This window comes from Nannospalax galili, unplaced genomic scaffold (genome assembly GCF_000622305.1).
Source record: "Nannospalax galili isolate Female #2095 unplaced genomic scaffold, S.galili_v1.0 scaffold252, whole genome shotgun sequence".
In the NCBI taxonomy this organism is placed as follows: Eukaryota; Metazoa; Chordata; class Mammalia; order Rodentia; family Spalacidae; genus Nannospalax; species Nannospalax galili.
In genome coordinates this window covers 5,312,488-5,328,093 of record NW_008333886.1, presented here as the reverse complement: position 1 = coordinate 5,328,093, position 15,606 = coordinate 5,312,488, and the positions used below count along the sequence as shown (strand labels likewise).

The following is a 15,606-nucleotide window of genomic DNA, read 5'->3' as shown; positions in this document are numbered from 1 at the left end:
TGTGTGTGTGTGTGTATGTGTGTGTCTGTGTGTGTCTGTGTCTATGTCTCCGTGTGTTTTTGTACTTGCACATGCTTGCCATGGCATGTATGTGGAGGTCAGAAGACAACTTGTGGGAGTCAGTTCTCTAGAGAGCAAACCCAGGTCATCAGGCTAGGTGGCAAGCAGCATAGGCACTGAGCTGTTTGCAAGCCCCAAGGATGGTGAGGTTGGTTCTTAACTACTCAGAGCAGTTTCAGTTTTTTTAATGTAGCTGAAAATCCATCAGTGACAAATGATAACTCTGGGTGCTTTCAAATGTTGAATTCCTTGCTAGTTTCATACTTTCCTTTTTTGTCAGTGTGTGAGACTGTTCCTGTGTGTACAGGTGCACATGTGTGTATGGGTCGTGTGAATGTGTGTGCATGTGCATGAACCTGGGCAGGCCAGAGTTCAGCATCAGGTGTTGTTCCTCAGGGTTCATCAATCTTGATTTTTTTTAACATAGGATCTCTCACTGGGTTTTGGGGCTCACTGAGGATTAGGCTGAGCTACAAACCTCCGAGACCCTCTGTCTCTCTTTCCCCAGCATTGGGATTATAACTGTTCATCGTCAAACCTTGCTCTTTACTTGGGTTCTGACAATTGAATTCAGGTCCTCCCATGTGTGTGGCAGATATTTTACCAGCTGAGCTATTTCTCCATGCCCCATCCTCTTGCTTTTGAATATTTTCTCTGGGTATCAACACCCAAACTCTCAAACACCAAAGTGTCTTCTGACCTGTTCGAGTGTTTGTGAGAGGAACGCAGAGTGGGGAACAGGAAACAGTCTCCTGGGATGCTAAATAGAGTCTCCCAGGACTGGTTGGTGCCAGGGCTGATGGAGGGAATTCCAAGAAAATAGTGGGGCAAACAGCATGCATACTCTTAACGAAATACATGCCAATGTTCAAAACAACAGGAAACAGTCTCCTGGGATGCTAAATAGAGTCTCCCAGGACTGGTTGGTACCAGGGCTGATAGAGGGAATTCCAAGAAAGTAGTGGGGCAAACAGCATACATACTCTTAACGAAACACATGCCAATGTTCAAAACCAAACCAAACGAAAACCGCTGCATCCCAGAACGAAAACTATGACATCCAAGAGTGTTGGTATCAAAAGACATTGTTTTGTCATTTTTCTACATCATGTATTGAGATAGTGTATGTAATTTAAAGGATTATAAGTTTAGTCAAATTTGAATGATTTTAATTTTATATATATGGCATACATATGTGTGTGTGTCTTCTAGAAACTACAAGATGATTCACTGAAAGAAAATCTACGCTTAGCTCAAGAGTATCAGAAGATGCAGATGATTTTCTTAAAAGAAAAGGAGACTTACTTCAGTGGGTACAGCAGATGGCTGTCCCTCAGTGCTTCCATCTGCGATAAGAAACAGGTATTAATTTTCTAATTTTTAAAATAATGCTATATTTCTGTGTGCCCTCCAGAAAGTAAAATGTATTCAACATGGGGTTCTTCAACCTGAGAATGATCCTTATAGCATAAAAAGGTATAATTTCCTTTTGTTGAGTTTTTTATTATTTTGTTTGGCATTTGTTGTTGTTGATGATGTTTTTCTGGTTTTCTTTGGGGTAGACATTATCATTGTTTGTTTTTTTGAGATAGGTCCTTTCTTTAGCCCCTGCTAGCCTGAAACTCATTATGTAGACCAGAGATTGTCCTGCCTCTGCCCTCTGAGTGCTGAGATTAAAGGCATGTGCTGCCATATCTGGATTTTCTGTTAAGTCTTAAGATAGGAAAACTTGGCTTCTAATCCTTTTGTTAGTATATATTTGCATTTAGTTATCATGACCATAAATCATACAAGTTTTCTTATTTTTCAGATTTACATATGGTATTTTAGACTTCTGGTTTCAATTCTAACTGTATGCGACCTCATAATAGACCTCTAAATCTTCCTTTTGGGATTTATGCCCCAAATCTCCATTTTTCTTATTGGCGTGAAGATAAACTAGACATTTGGAGCAATAGCTGACGCTCTCTGGTTTCTGGAAATGGCTGGCAATTCTAACTGTATTTTGTAGAATCTTCTGTTGTAAAAGTAAATATATGTGACAAAGAAGGAAAGGTTCTCTGTGAGCCAGAGAGGGGCAGGAAGCATGTTGGAGGGTCACAGTGTAGCCACTTTGCATTTATTCTGCAGATACCTCGTGGTAAGATAAAATTATTTTGCCTTAATCTCTGGTTTCAGGGTTCATTTTTCAAAAATATTAAGGGATGGCTCTTTTTAAATAACTTATGTGTGACATGAGGACCAGTACACAGCTAATGAATCTTTTCTCCTGGCATCGCCCACATTGCAGTGTATAAGTTACATCAGAACTGCTCTTCTATGTGCAGCTCCATTTTGGATGTTTGGGAAGACAGACGGCTAGGTGTCTAATATTCAGTATTGCAACTATTATTATTGTTGTTTACTCTTTCTGTTCTTGGTTTTCTCTTTTATAAATTAATGTTTACATCACAGTGTAATTGATTAGGAATAAAACAAAGATTCATGATAAGTTACTCTGAATACAGGATGCTAAGTAGCTATGATTATTAATTTAATACATATGCCACTTATAGATGCCCCTGTTTCCCTTACAGCCGCTCAGATGAGAGTTAAAACATCTGTATCTACCGAGAGAAAGAGGGGCTCAATTTTACAAATTTGTATTGAAATAGTAGCAGATGGGGGCAGACAAAGGAACAAACTGGGTTTGGGAAAGAATTGGAAAGTATAAAGTACAACCATCTGATGTGGTCTTAGTATTCTCAAACCAGTGTTCAGGATTCAAATAAAATGTCTGTGTGATGGAGCACTGTTCAGTCCCTTCATACTTGCACATTGTTATTCAAGTCAGACATGTTACATGTGTCGCTCATAATTGGAGAGAAGAAAACAAAAATTGATATTTTGTTTTTCTTTTCCTAATCAAGGAGACAACGAAAACAAGCTATGTGAACACATGTGAAATTTCGTACAGAATTCTTTGGTGGCAAATGACAGATACTGTTTAAACGGTGAAAGATCATGCCTTTTAAGAGAGAACTTTAACACCTAATTTCCATAGTAAGAATATGATCTTAGTCTCCTTTATTGAATTAAATCAACTCCTGATACAAGTTACAAAGAGCATGACCCTGTTAGGAAGAGAGACGATGGCAAATTCTAGGAGATGGTCTTCTGTTTGAGCTCCTTCAAATGAAGCACTGTTAGCATACCTGTTTCAGGGAAACTTTCAGAGATTTATTTGTACTTCCAGCCATTTTTCATCTTCATCCTTCAGCGATGGAGGTCATTAAGTGCAGGCTGCCCTTGTCAGTGTCATGTAGGATCAATTTGCTGCAATGGACAGAGAGGCCGTATTGATGCTGTTAATCTGTCAGTGAGAAATCATATGTCATTAGTGTCTAATGCGCCACTTACAGGATGGAATTTGGCCATCAGAAACGAGACAACCCTTTAATATTTTAGTTCATTTCCTTGATGTTGCAGCATTTCCTACATAGGTGGAGTTTATTCCTCTGATCCGTTTAATTTGGGGTACACAAAGCATGGTTTAACCTCTGATTCTCTTGTTGAATATCTTGTCAAAGAAAATGAATGGCCCTCATGAATTTTGTGTGAGCTCGTCTTGTTTTAGATGAATTTCCTTGGCTCTGAACCTGAATTGTTTTTGTCATGATAGATAATTATATTTTAATAATTAGGATCCTTAAAGGATAGCGTTCTATCTAGAAACAGTAAACATTTTTATTTACCTCTTTGTATACTTGTAGGCCAAAAGTAGCAAAGAAACTTGGTGGACAATCAAATCAAATTAAAGATAATGTCCCTTTCCTTATCATAATTTGCATCCTGGCATTTCAAATGTGCGAATGCTGCTGCATTGTTCCGGTGATGATGTTATGTCTGTTTGCTTCTTCATACTCCTGGGACTTTTCATATTTTCAAGTGATGGATATTTTCCCCTTTGAACATCAGAAAGAGGCAAATGCAATTATGCAAAATTCTTATTTGCCCCGTTCATGGGTAACCATAGGATCAAATCCAATTGAAAACTTCTCAGATGTCAAAATTAAAAATAACACTAGAAACGAAGGAAGGAAAACTTGCCTGAAAAACAGGGTTCACTTCTATGTGAATTTGTATTTGCCCATCATTTTCCTAAGTAGATTTCAAGTATAACTTTGTATTTTCTCTTAAAACTACCCATGACTATTTCCATGAAACCACATGTATCTGTCTCAACAGCCATCTGAAATTCTTCAGCCCACAAAGAAAGACAAGTTAAACTTTCATGGAAATGGTTTTTAAATTGTTGTAAATTCTTTCCAAAGCCATTTGTGAAGTTTAACTATTTCTCACTAAAAACCCCAGTGTTTGTAAATGAAGGAAATAAAAACTATGACAGAATCAGCCAGTACTTAACAAGCATTTCTATGAAACCAGAAGGATCAGGAGTTCAAGGTCATCCATGGCTACATAGTGAATTTGAGGCCAGACTGGGCTACATGAAGGAAGGAAGGAAGGAAGGAAGGAAGGAAAGAAGGAAAGAAGGAAGGTAGGAAGGCTGTAACTGGCAAACATCAATTTTTAGATTGTAAATTTAAGGGATTTTTTTTGGTTCACATAAAATTTTATCATTTATTGAAGATGAAAGCAAATTCCCATACAATGAGATAGAGAGTTGAAGGCTTCTGGGGGAAGGAGTGCTGGTTCCTTTAAGGGTGTGGCTACTGGTATGTCAACCAAGCTGCAGTGGATGGCTCCACGCCCATACGTATATAGACAGCACAAATTGCTATCAATTGGTTATTTATTGTCTAAAAAATATTTATTTACGTAAAAACATCTTTTTAATGCCTATCTCCAATTCTAGAATTTTTCCTATTGTTGTTGTTGTTGTTGTTGTTGTTGTTGCCATCAGTATAAGATGCAGAACCGAGATTGCGTATCTCATGAGATCACCCAAGTAGAGGGAGACCATCTGTGACACAACTCAAGCTTGTCTAACGTCCAACCTCTTCATAGTCATAGAATGAATTCTGTACTAGCCCACTAACTCACAACACTACACATGTCTCATCAGGTTTTATAAATCTTACAAAAGCCACATCGATTACCCAGCATCTGTCTGGTGTACGGCTAAAAGAATTTTTTTACCCACTAATAGTTTCTATAATGCTATGTCTTTGGAGCCCCTCTTCAATGGTAGTTTTGAGAAGAGAGGGACATCAATTTCATTAGAAGTGATTTAATTTCCATAGGACTATGGGTCAGTTTCATAATTACAAATTATAAAATCTATCAATGAGGAGCACCCTTGGAAAAATTTCAGATGAGGACTCTTGGAAGGGAGAGTGCTTCAACAATTCAATACACGCACAGTTAGGAAGTGAAGTCGTTCTAGGACACAGCTGTAACTTAGTTTTTAATGTCATCTTCAGTTCTATGCTGGGTTAATGTGTGATTGAGTCAGCATGGGTCTTGTGCATGCTGTCACCATTGTTGCAAGTTCATATGAGCAAGTTCCCAGCCCGAAAGTCTCTGTTTCCTTATGTTCATGTACCAACCCTGGCTCTCACAGTCTTTCCACCATCTCTTCCACAATGGTCCCTGAGCCATGGCTGGGTGAGGTTAATACAGGAGTCCTAGCCAGGGACACGTACTCTAAAGCCTCTTAGTCTCTAAAACTTGGCCAGTTGTGGCCTTCTGTGTGCGTTGCACTCCGTTGCATGAGGAAGCTTTGCTGGTGAGAGTTGAGGGGTGCATTACTATTCTCTCTCTCCACCCCGTCACGCTATGTTCCATGAGCCTTAGGTGTCAAAGTTTCACTCTAGATGTGTCACTTAGGGCTGGACATCTCTCAGCCATATATTCTCTGTGTGTGACAAATTGTGGAACTCTGTAGTAGCTTCCATCTATAGCAAGAAGCTTCTTTGATGAGTGGTATATGGTACACTCCTAAATGTAAGGATCCATATTTAGCATACAGTAAGAAATTTCATTTGTCTAGAGATATGACAGAGGTAGGGTTTTCTCTAGGATCTATGACCTCTCCAGCCATGTGTATTTGGCTACATTTACAGTGCCACCCTTGATCTGCAGCAGGTCCCAAACTTCGCTAGGGAAATATTGACAAGTGATTACTGCGGGGCGATGGCGAGTAGATCTTTATAAAGGAGAGACTCTAGACAGGCTGACCAGACTTCAGTGGATGGACTTGCACCAAGGGACATCTGGGTACAAATGCTTGACCAAATAGGTCTTGACATATATGACAGAATGCATGAAATCCTGTTGGGGGAGGTGTATGGGGGTACAGGTGGGAGAACAAGATCTATTATATGAAATGCAAAAGAACTCAATAAAAATATATTAAAATAGTTGTCTCTGGTAGACTAGATAGCCATGTACTAGGTTGTGTTTTGTTTGGGATTTGGGGGTTTTTGGGGGGTTGGTTTTATTTTTATTTATTTATTTTTTAGGTATAATGAGCAAAGCTGTTCTAGAAGCACTTAGATGGGGGCATCATCTTTAAGTGATGTGAACCTGTGAAGGAATCATAGAGGAGCATGGGTCAGAGAGCAGGGTTCAGATGGGCTCTGGGGGCACTTTGAGAGCTCACAGAATTCAAACAGCACTTGCTCATTCATTGGATGACTTGGAATGAATTATCAGTCAACCATCATACTAACAAAGACAGTCTGGGGGCTCAGAAATGGTCCACCTCATGCCTGATTCCCTGCTTAGGGCAATGACCTCTAGCTCAGGGAATTCTTTCTCAACCATGGCATAGAATCAAAGCCCTTCAGCCTTGTCTCTTCACCCCATCAAGGAAAGACTCAAGACAGGTCTGTTCTTCGTTCGGCATAGCCGGTGTTGGTTAGGCAAAGTTCCACGTTTAACTCTGGACAAAACTGCATCCTCTACCAGTTGCACGGCTTTTCTCCCTCTTTTGTCTTCACAGGGTTTGACTGATTTGGTGAAGATGTGCAGACAATGCTACCGATAAAATTATTTTCCTAGAGAACGTGAGAACTAGTCTAGATCAGATTTTTATATTTCCTATTGCATGTGACTTTGTGTATATTAAACCTGCTGCAGTAGTGATCTCTGAGCGCCTTTTCCCCTAGAGATAGAGACACTTTTTTTCCATGGGGAAACTGCAAATTTTTTTCAATACTTTCTGTCTTAAACAGTCATTTAAAGTCCAGACCAGTGTCTCTGTCTCTAGTTTTGGGACACAGGCATTCTCTCTGTCTCTCTGTCTCTCTCTCTCTTTCTGTGTCTCTCTGTCTCTGTCGGTTTCTGTCTCCTTCTCTTTCTGTGTCTGTCTCTGTCTCTCTCTCCCCTCCCTCCTTCCCTTCCTTCTTCCTTCCTTCCCTGTCTTTCCCTGGCCAGTGTTTCAAGAAACACACTTTTCCTAGAACATTCTCTTCCGCATGTGTTCTAAGGGACGTACCATAGTCCAAGGAGCTTCATTTAAACTCTCCTGAATTTCTTCTCTCTGAAAAGCTCCCTCAGAACACTGAGGAGCTTTGACAGTGACTTGAGAGACAGCTGTAGCCAGCTTTTGGTCTGCTCATTTCACCCAGGACTCTTTACCCTTGTCCATTTGGAGTTGATTTCTGGTTGATACAAATTTTTGATGTTAGTGATAGCACATTAACAAGTGTTTATAAAACAAATGAGTGTGAGGATGGGGGTCTCTGGTTCAACAAAGATATTCAAGGTCAACTGTGTGTGTGTGTGTGTGTGTGTGTGTGAGAGAGAGAGAGAGAGAGAGAGAGTTTCATAAATGCTTTATTACAATTGTTTCCTGATTCTCTATAGAGACATCTGGCTGAATTGGAAGAACATTTTAGCAGAGACAAAGGATATCGATGAATATCCCCCAATACACAGGGCAAACTCACCCTCCACCTACTGAAACACAGCAGCTTCTCCTGCCCAAAATGCCAGCAAAGTTGGTCAAGAGCCCCTTATACGCACATCCACACACAAGTAATGTACATGTCATGTATGCTACAGACAAAATATTTAGCACTGTGTCCCATATCCCACCCTTAGACACATAATTGTATCCCCATAGTAAAAAAAAAATGAGCAATTATATTTAAAGAAATCTACTAACTATTAACCTTGAATTTCCAATTGCCCCTAGAACGTTTTTACTTTTAGGAAACTTAGTCATAACTGATTGACTTAGTATTTGTTAGAACCACCACTGGGACGCATTATTCTGTATAGAAAAATAGAAGCCTTTAGTTCAGCCACAGATTGTACATTTTTGAAATCCTGTTGATATATACTGTTAATAAGGAAGACATAAATGCTCTTTGTGTTCTCCATAAAGCCACAGAAAAACAGTATTACTCAGTAAATAGGTTATGTTCTTTTGAATGCATTCACAGTCAAAATACTTTTGTTTTGGTTTATTTTGAGAGGTCTCTCTGTAGTCCCATCTGGCCTGGAAATTGCTATGAAGATAGACTGGCCATGATCTCACAGAGATCTGCCTATCTCTTCCTCATGAGTACTTTTTTTAATGGGATGGTGAAACTCTAAACTGAAAATGACATTAAGAAGAGGTAACACATTGGAGGCAAGATAGCTTCCTGTGTAAAGTCAGTGGTCACCAAGCCTGATGACCTAGGTCTGACCCACAGAGTCTCCATGGTGGAAGGAAAGAACTTATTCCTGCAAGATATACATGCACACACATAAGAAAATGCAATGATAATATAATTTTGTGGTTTTAGATTTTTATTAAATTTTAAAATTTATACCACATATTTTATCATATTTAGCTTCCCTCCATCATTTGTACCCAATTTATTTTTAAAATTAGAATAAAATAAGTAAAATGTTCAATATAAATGTCTCCTATCAGAGGTATATTTTCAACTTAATCTTGTCTAATACACGATTTACAACAGCACTTGTCATATTTAATCCTCATGTCTGTAGAGAGGTATCTTACAGTCTTTTGTTCAAATAAGCAATAATATGGAAAATGAGTATTCATTGCTAATGTTATTTTTAGTCTATTATTTTATACATGGGGTTTAATATCATAAATATGTAAGTATATCTAAATAGGAAACAAGGCTCAAAACTACCACTGATTTCATTATCTGTGTTCTATTGTTAAATAATTGGAACTATGGTAGTAAAATCATTATGGGGACAAACTTGATTAACTTATGTAAGGAAAGATTCTTGAAATCCAAATACATTATAAAATCATGGCTTTCTGCTAACCTACAGAGACTGAAAGACAACAGATTAGCTCATAAACAACTATTATTAACAATAAACTTATGAACAATGTGATTATCAAGACATTTAGCTACTGTTCTCTTCCCTTTAGCCATGATGACTAAATTCATTTTAGATCCTCTGCCAGTGTGCTCTTCCCTGTTTTCAGATGTAAAAACATTGAACATATAACACATCAAATGACTCAGGGGTAATTGTTTATTTGAGGCTTCTTACCTTGTGAACAGTTCTAGTAAGGTACTCCCATGGTCATAAGATTTTTACCTGTTTCCAAATTGCCAGAAAATATATTTTACATGAAGTGCAAGGTGCCTATTCTTCCATATGCGATCATCTCTTTTAAAGATGAAGTTACTTATTCTTTACCCTGTATGTTCATGCTCTAAATCTCATTTTCTATGTACCAGTTCATAAATTATATTTTCTTCTATTGTCTTTAAATGTATCATATATAAACATAGCATTACCTAATATATATTTACTATACAGGTACATATATATGTGTATATGTGTGTGTATACAGTATTTCAACAGGCCCATTAACACATGTAAATGGTCAGACTATACAGATAAACTGCAGATGTATATGAAGGGTTCCTGTCATAGCTTTCCTATCAGGGTAATCTTGAATATGAGACATGCTCTTTCTAAAACTTTGTTCTTTTCCATCATAGTAAACACTGATTTCAAGATAGAGGATGGATAGATGATAGAAGGTTGATAGATAGATAGATAGATGATAGGTAGATAGATGATGGAGTGATAGGTAGATAATAGAGAATAGACAGACAGAGTAATAAATAAATAATAGAATGACTGCTAGATAGATGATTGATTGAAATATATAGATAAGTATATATCTATATAGATAGATAGAGAGATGATAGAGAGTTAATTGATAGATGAGACAGCCAGACATATAGCTAGATACATAATAGGATGATTCCTAGATAGATGATTTATTGATAGAAGATAGCTAGATAGATAATTGATGATAGATAAATGATAGATAGATAGATGATAGATAAAAGCTAGATAATGATAGATGATAGATAAATGATAGATAAATGGATAGGTGATAGATAAATTGATGATTGATTGATTAATAGATAGATAGATAGATAGATGATAGAGAGATAGATGATAGATAGATGACAGATAACAGCTAACACTCTAAATGAAATGCAGTAATGTAGTGTACAATACAGCACTTAGAATTTTGTTAATCATTACATTGAATGCTGCATATCAGAATTTTTGTGGACTTCCAAAAAATTTTGCCTTTTTCAAGAAAGGTACGTGCAATATGCTCACAGGTTATTAAGAAAAAGTGTAGAAACAAAGACAGTATTTGCATGATATACACAGAAAAAGAACAAAACTGTTATCTGTAACAGCAGTGAAGAATTTGGCTTGCTTGACTCTTTGTATCAAGCATGCTACAGCAATCTTTGGATTCTAATATGAAACTGTAGTAAGGATCATTGCACTAATGCACGAGGATTTGTGATAATGTTGCAGAAATTTTACTGTCAAAACTGAACTGCAATGTAATGACTTTTGTTATCATGGTTTCTAATAACTATTCAGCATGAATTGACCCTACATATGTTTGATGCACTAATGTGTCAGTAACTCAGAAAGAAAAAAAAAGGAAATAAAAATAGTCAACAGAATGTTATATATGGCTTTATGATAGCTGTTATTACTAATATTATTAAAAGAGTTATAGCAGAAGTACAACGCAAACCATAGGTTCGTGTGAAAGTAAAAACAAAAATTTAGGTATGTTGCGACAGCCTTGACCAAATAAATCCACACATGCTCTCCTCTGCTCCACCCTGGAACCAGCTCCTGGGGGCCTTTGCCTGTTCCTTCGTTATCTAACTGTTGCTCTCTGCTGAAAGAATTCTGTCTTAATTTCCCTTCGACCCCCTGAAATGTGAGCTTCCTCGTCTTCTCGTGAAATATTTCCTCTTTTCTTCTTATTTTTGCATCTCTCCCTCATGATTGCTGCGTACTTTCACTTCACATCTCATTTCAATAACAAGATAAAATAATTTAAAATAAATACTATTAGTTATTGCCCTACATGCTGTCGCCGTAAGACCTGGCACGAATAAGCTGCCTAGTAAATATTCAGTCAGTTGCAAATATCATCCTTGTCTTAAAACACTCTTATTTCCACAATTCATAAAAAGTCTATGAAACAGTTGGGAATACTCTCTACTTCCTCCTTTTGAACTAAGATATTCTATTACTTACTTACAATAATACAATAATACTTATTGTATTATTACTTTCTTTGTCATGCTAACAGAATCCCTTGCAACAGCACTTTAAGGAGGAGAGGGTGCCTTTGGGCTCATGTTTGAGGTACAGCCCATCGTGGGGGAAAACACGGCAGCAGGCGCAAAGCAGCTGATCACGTCGCATCTACAGTCAGGAGCAGAGAGGGATGGATGTGGGTGCTCAGCTCACTCTCTCCTTTTCCTTCAGGCTAGGACCCCGGCCCATGGAATGTTGCCCCTACACCTAGAGTGGATTCTCCCAACTCAATTAACTAGTCTACAAACTCTCTCACGGACATGCCCAGATTTTTTTCCAGGGTGATCCTAACTCCTATGAAGTTAACAATCTACATATTAAGCATTGTAGATAATACCTGTATTCGTTTTCCAGAGCTGCAGTAACAAACTTCTCATATTAAGCAGTTTAGGCAACAGGAAGTCACTGTCTCACTTTTCTGGAAGTCATATCTGAGGTTAAGGCACCATCAGGGCTGGTTCTTGCTAAGCGTACTGATCAACTCTGCGCCAAACCCTTGGCTGGCAGATGTCCAGACGCTGTCCCTCTGTTGCTAATGTGTTGTCAACATTGTCAATACTGATGAATTCTGAAGGACAAGTTAATTCATCCAAGAATTCTGCTTCCAGTCAGGTTATTCTTTATGTGATAAAAAGAAGTTTTGAATGAATAAACAGCAAATAGAGATGAATAAGATTTAAGATTCCAGATAGGCAAAACGTAGGCAAGGTAGTTCCAGTTTTGTGAGTTGTATATACAAAGTTTTCTCTTCTTTTTCATTTTTCACACTTTATTAATTCATTTGTGTGCGTGTCTGTGTGTATATGTGTGCATGTGTCTGTGTCTGTGTCTGTGTATCTGTCTGTACACAAGCCACAGTGTGTGCAGATCATAGGACAATTTGAAGGAGTTGGTTTTCTCATTCCACTCTATGGGTTCTGGGGATCAAATTCAGGTTGTCAGGCTTGTTGAGCTAACTCACTAGGTGTAGACATTTTCTCTTCTTATGAAGATGTCCACCATATTGGATTAGGTCTCATAATAATAGCCTTAAAATTTAATTACCTATGCAAAGGCCTGTTTCCAAGTAAAGTCATACTCTGAGATACTGGGGTGAGGCTCCAGGCCATAAACTTGGGGTACAAACTGGCACACTTTAACCCACAGTAGGTACTTTGTTGTACCTTTAAGCTTCTCTGCTGTAAGTGGGAACCAGTGCTGGGATTCAAACCATGGCCCTTTGGACTCATGCCCTGCTCTTACACAGCTTCATGAAATTCTTTTTCACTACACTGCCCAACCAATTATCTATACAGAATGGATTACTGTCTCTCTTTAAATGCAAAATTATTTCAATTATAAAGACTGCTGTGCCTATGGTTTCAAGTATGGGAATGATTAAGCAATTAGCCTCTGTGATGAAATAGTTTCTGAAGTGGAGCCAGTATATCTAACAGGAAGTGGAAACTGGTTCAGACCAATGTGCATATATTCAAACAGAAAAATATTTTCTGTACCAAAGAAACTTAGTATTTCTCCTCAAAGTATTTACCAAAGAAGACTCTCTTGACTGCATAGATATTATTACTGACACCTGGATAAAGACCAGGGGATGTGAGAGAAAGGCATAGAAGAAGGGATCTAAGCAGCAGTCAGTCTTAAGCAGAGAGGCAAGGAAAAGCCAAGCTGTCTACAGAAACATGAAGACCCAGATACTGAGCTTGGGATTCTGGGAAACATGCACTTGACCAGGGTTAGTTACATATACAGTAACTGCCTTAGCCAAAGAAGTGATTCTGAGGGTTCCAGCAATGACTGTCATCAGAAAACATATTAATGATCCAGACTGACAAATACACCACACAATAGAACTCTACAAAACCCAGTGAAATTGAGGGAAACAAGGAAGACACATTTAGTACTGATTAGAAGAAGCCACCATTACTAAACCATGATTGAAATTCAGCAGTAAGCCAAGGGAGGAATGAAGGCAACCACCTTCCCAAATCTGTTCTGAACTGGAAGCATACTGACCCAAGGTAAGGGCCACAACTTGGAACGGTCTTCCATGCCAGAAGACCAGCTTCTTAAGAAGAGCCTTCCCACAGATGTGGAGGGATGCTCCTTACCTGGAGATGTGACGATGAGAGGAATCCTCCGTAGACATCTTAGGATTGCCCTCTGATGTCACTGGGGAAACTGCAAGGGCAGCATGTAGCCACCCCAAGCAAAATAGCAGGCAGTCTTGGGAATTTTTCTCTACTGACTGTTCACTTAAATGACTCTGTAGCAAATATAGGTTTCCAAAAGGAATTCCAAAGAACTTTGATTTACAAGAAACATTAACTTCACATGACAGGACATGACAGAAAACCATCTATAGAATGTTGAAGGATAGATCAAAGCACTAAATGCTGCTGCCAACCAAGTTATGCTTTATAGAATGATAACAGAGAAAGTGTTTTAAATGAATAAACAGCAAATACAGATGGTAACTTTGAAAAACCCAAGTGGCCGAAAACATAGGCAAAATGTTTCTACTTCTCTACAAAGCACGTACGTACAGTTAAATGGAGGCACAAGTTTTTAGCCCTGTTTTAATATGTCAATAAAACTGATTATACTCAGGAGTCATAGAGGAATATATGGGAAAGCACACCCAGGAGATGAGGCCTCTCTCGTCCCTCATCAGATCTACCAACCATCCTGTTGACATGGATGTCCCTCTGCCCTGGGCATGAACAGACTTTCTTACTTGTTCTTTGGAGTTCAGCCTCTGGTAGCAATCATTCCTACAACTTCCCCATCCCTCTGAATCCTCAACCCCCCTCTCTCCTGACTTGTTCCTGTCATCCTACATGACACCAACCTGCGATCATATTTATCATCTCCAAACCCCTTTTGGAGTCCATGTTTCTACAACATTATTTTTCTCGGAGGTTTTAGATGAGTCATCTCTATTTTCACGTCATCGCTCCCATTTTCTCCTTTAGGTGCCACTTACTGTGGCCTGCATGACATTGCATCAAACTTTCTGTATCTGGCCTTTCTCCATTGCCATATCAATATCTCGTGATCACTGTTCAGTATCCCCCTTGACCATGACACCACATGTAGTACTCCTCACTGCCTTCTACACCTCCTGTAAAGGAGCAGCACTTCTTTTTTTTTTTAATTTAATTTTTTTTTATTTTATGTGTATGCATGTATTGCCTGCATGTAGGTAAGTGCACCCATGTTGTGCAATGCCCATATAGGTCAGAAGAGGCTGTCAGATCCCCTGGAACTGGAGTTATGGACAGTTGTTAGCGACCATGTGGGTACTGGGATTCGAACCTGGGTCTTCTGCAAGAACAGCCAGTGCTCTTAACCGCTGAGCCATCTCTCCAGCCCCAGGAGCAGCTCTGCTAATAGCAGCTCTTGTCTGGTGTAATACTATTCCTATGCTCAGGGGTGACATTACTTTAGCATTCTTTGTGTGTGAATTACTAACTTTTCTTACCATCGTGACAAAAGATTGGGCATAAGTAAGGAAGGAATGATTTATTTAAGCTCACATTTTTCAGAGGGTTGTATCCATGGTCACTGGGCCCCATGCACTCCTGGCAATGGAGGCTGATTGAGTCTAGGAGGCTACTCACTTCATGGAAGATAGGAAGCAGACAGAGGACCAGAGGAAGGGGCCGCTGTCTGGAGCAGCCTGAAGGACACAGCCCCAGTGACTCAGTCCCTCTTGCTATGCCAGAGTTTCTACTGCTATTCAGGTAGTTATCAGCTTGGGACCAAGCATCAGTACATGAGCCTATGGGGAGAAATCTTTTTTCAAACTGTGCAATTTAGATGCCCAAATGTGAGTGAATCACATGAATACACACACACACACACACACACACACTTATATGGAATCTTTCTTTTGGCATTTGAGGTTTTACTTTTTTAATTATTTGTGAATTTTGTACAGTGTATTTTGGTCATTCT

General features: G+C 38.7%; 1 protein-coding gene across 1 annotated transcript in view; it reads left to right on the top strand.

The window, feature by feature from the left end:
- Nucleotides 1-15,606, top strand: part of Ccdc178 (coiled-coil domain containing 178) — a 383,133-nt gene that overhangs the window by 247,117 nt on the left and 120,410 nt on the right. Inside the window, exon 19 of the mRNA XM_008828861.2 lies at nt 1,273-1,422. Within this exon, the coding sequence (XP_008827083.1) occupies nt 1,273-1,422 (150 nt within the window). The remainder of the gene's footprint in view (nt 1-1,272; nt 1,423-15,606) is intronic.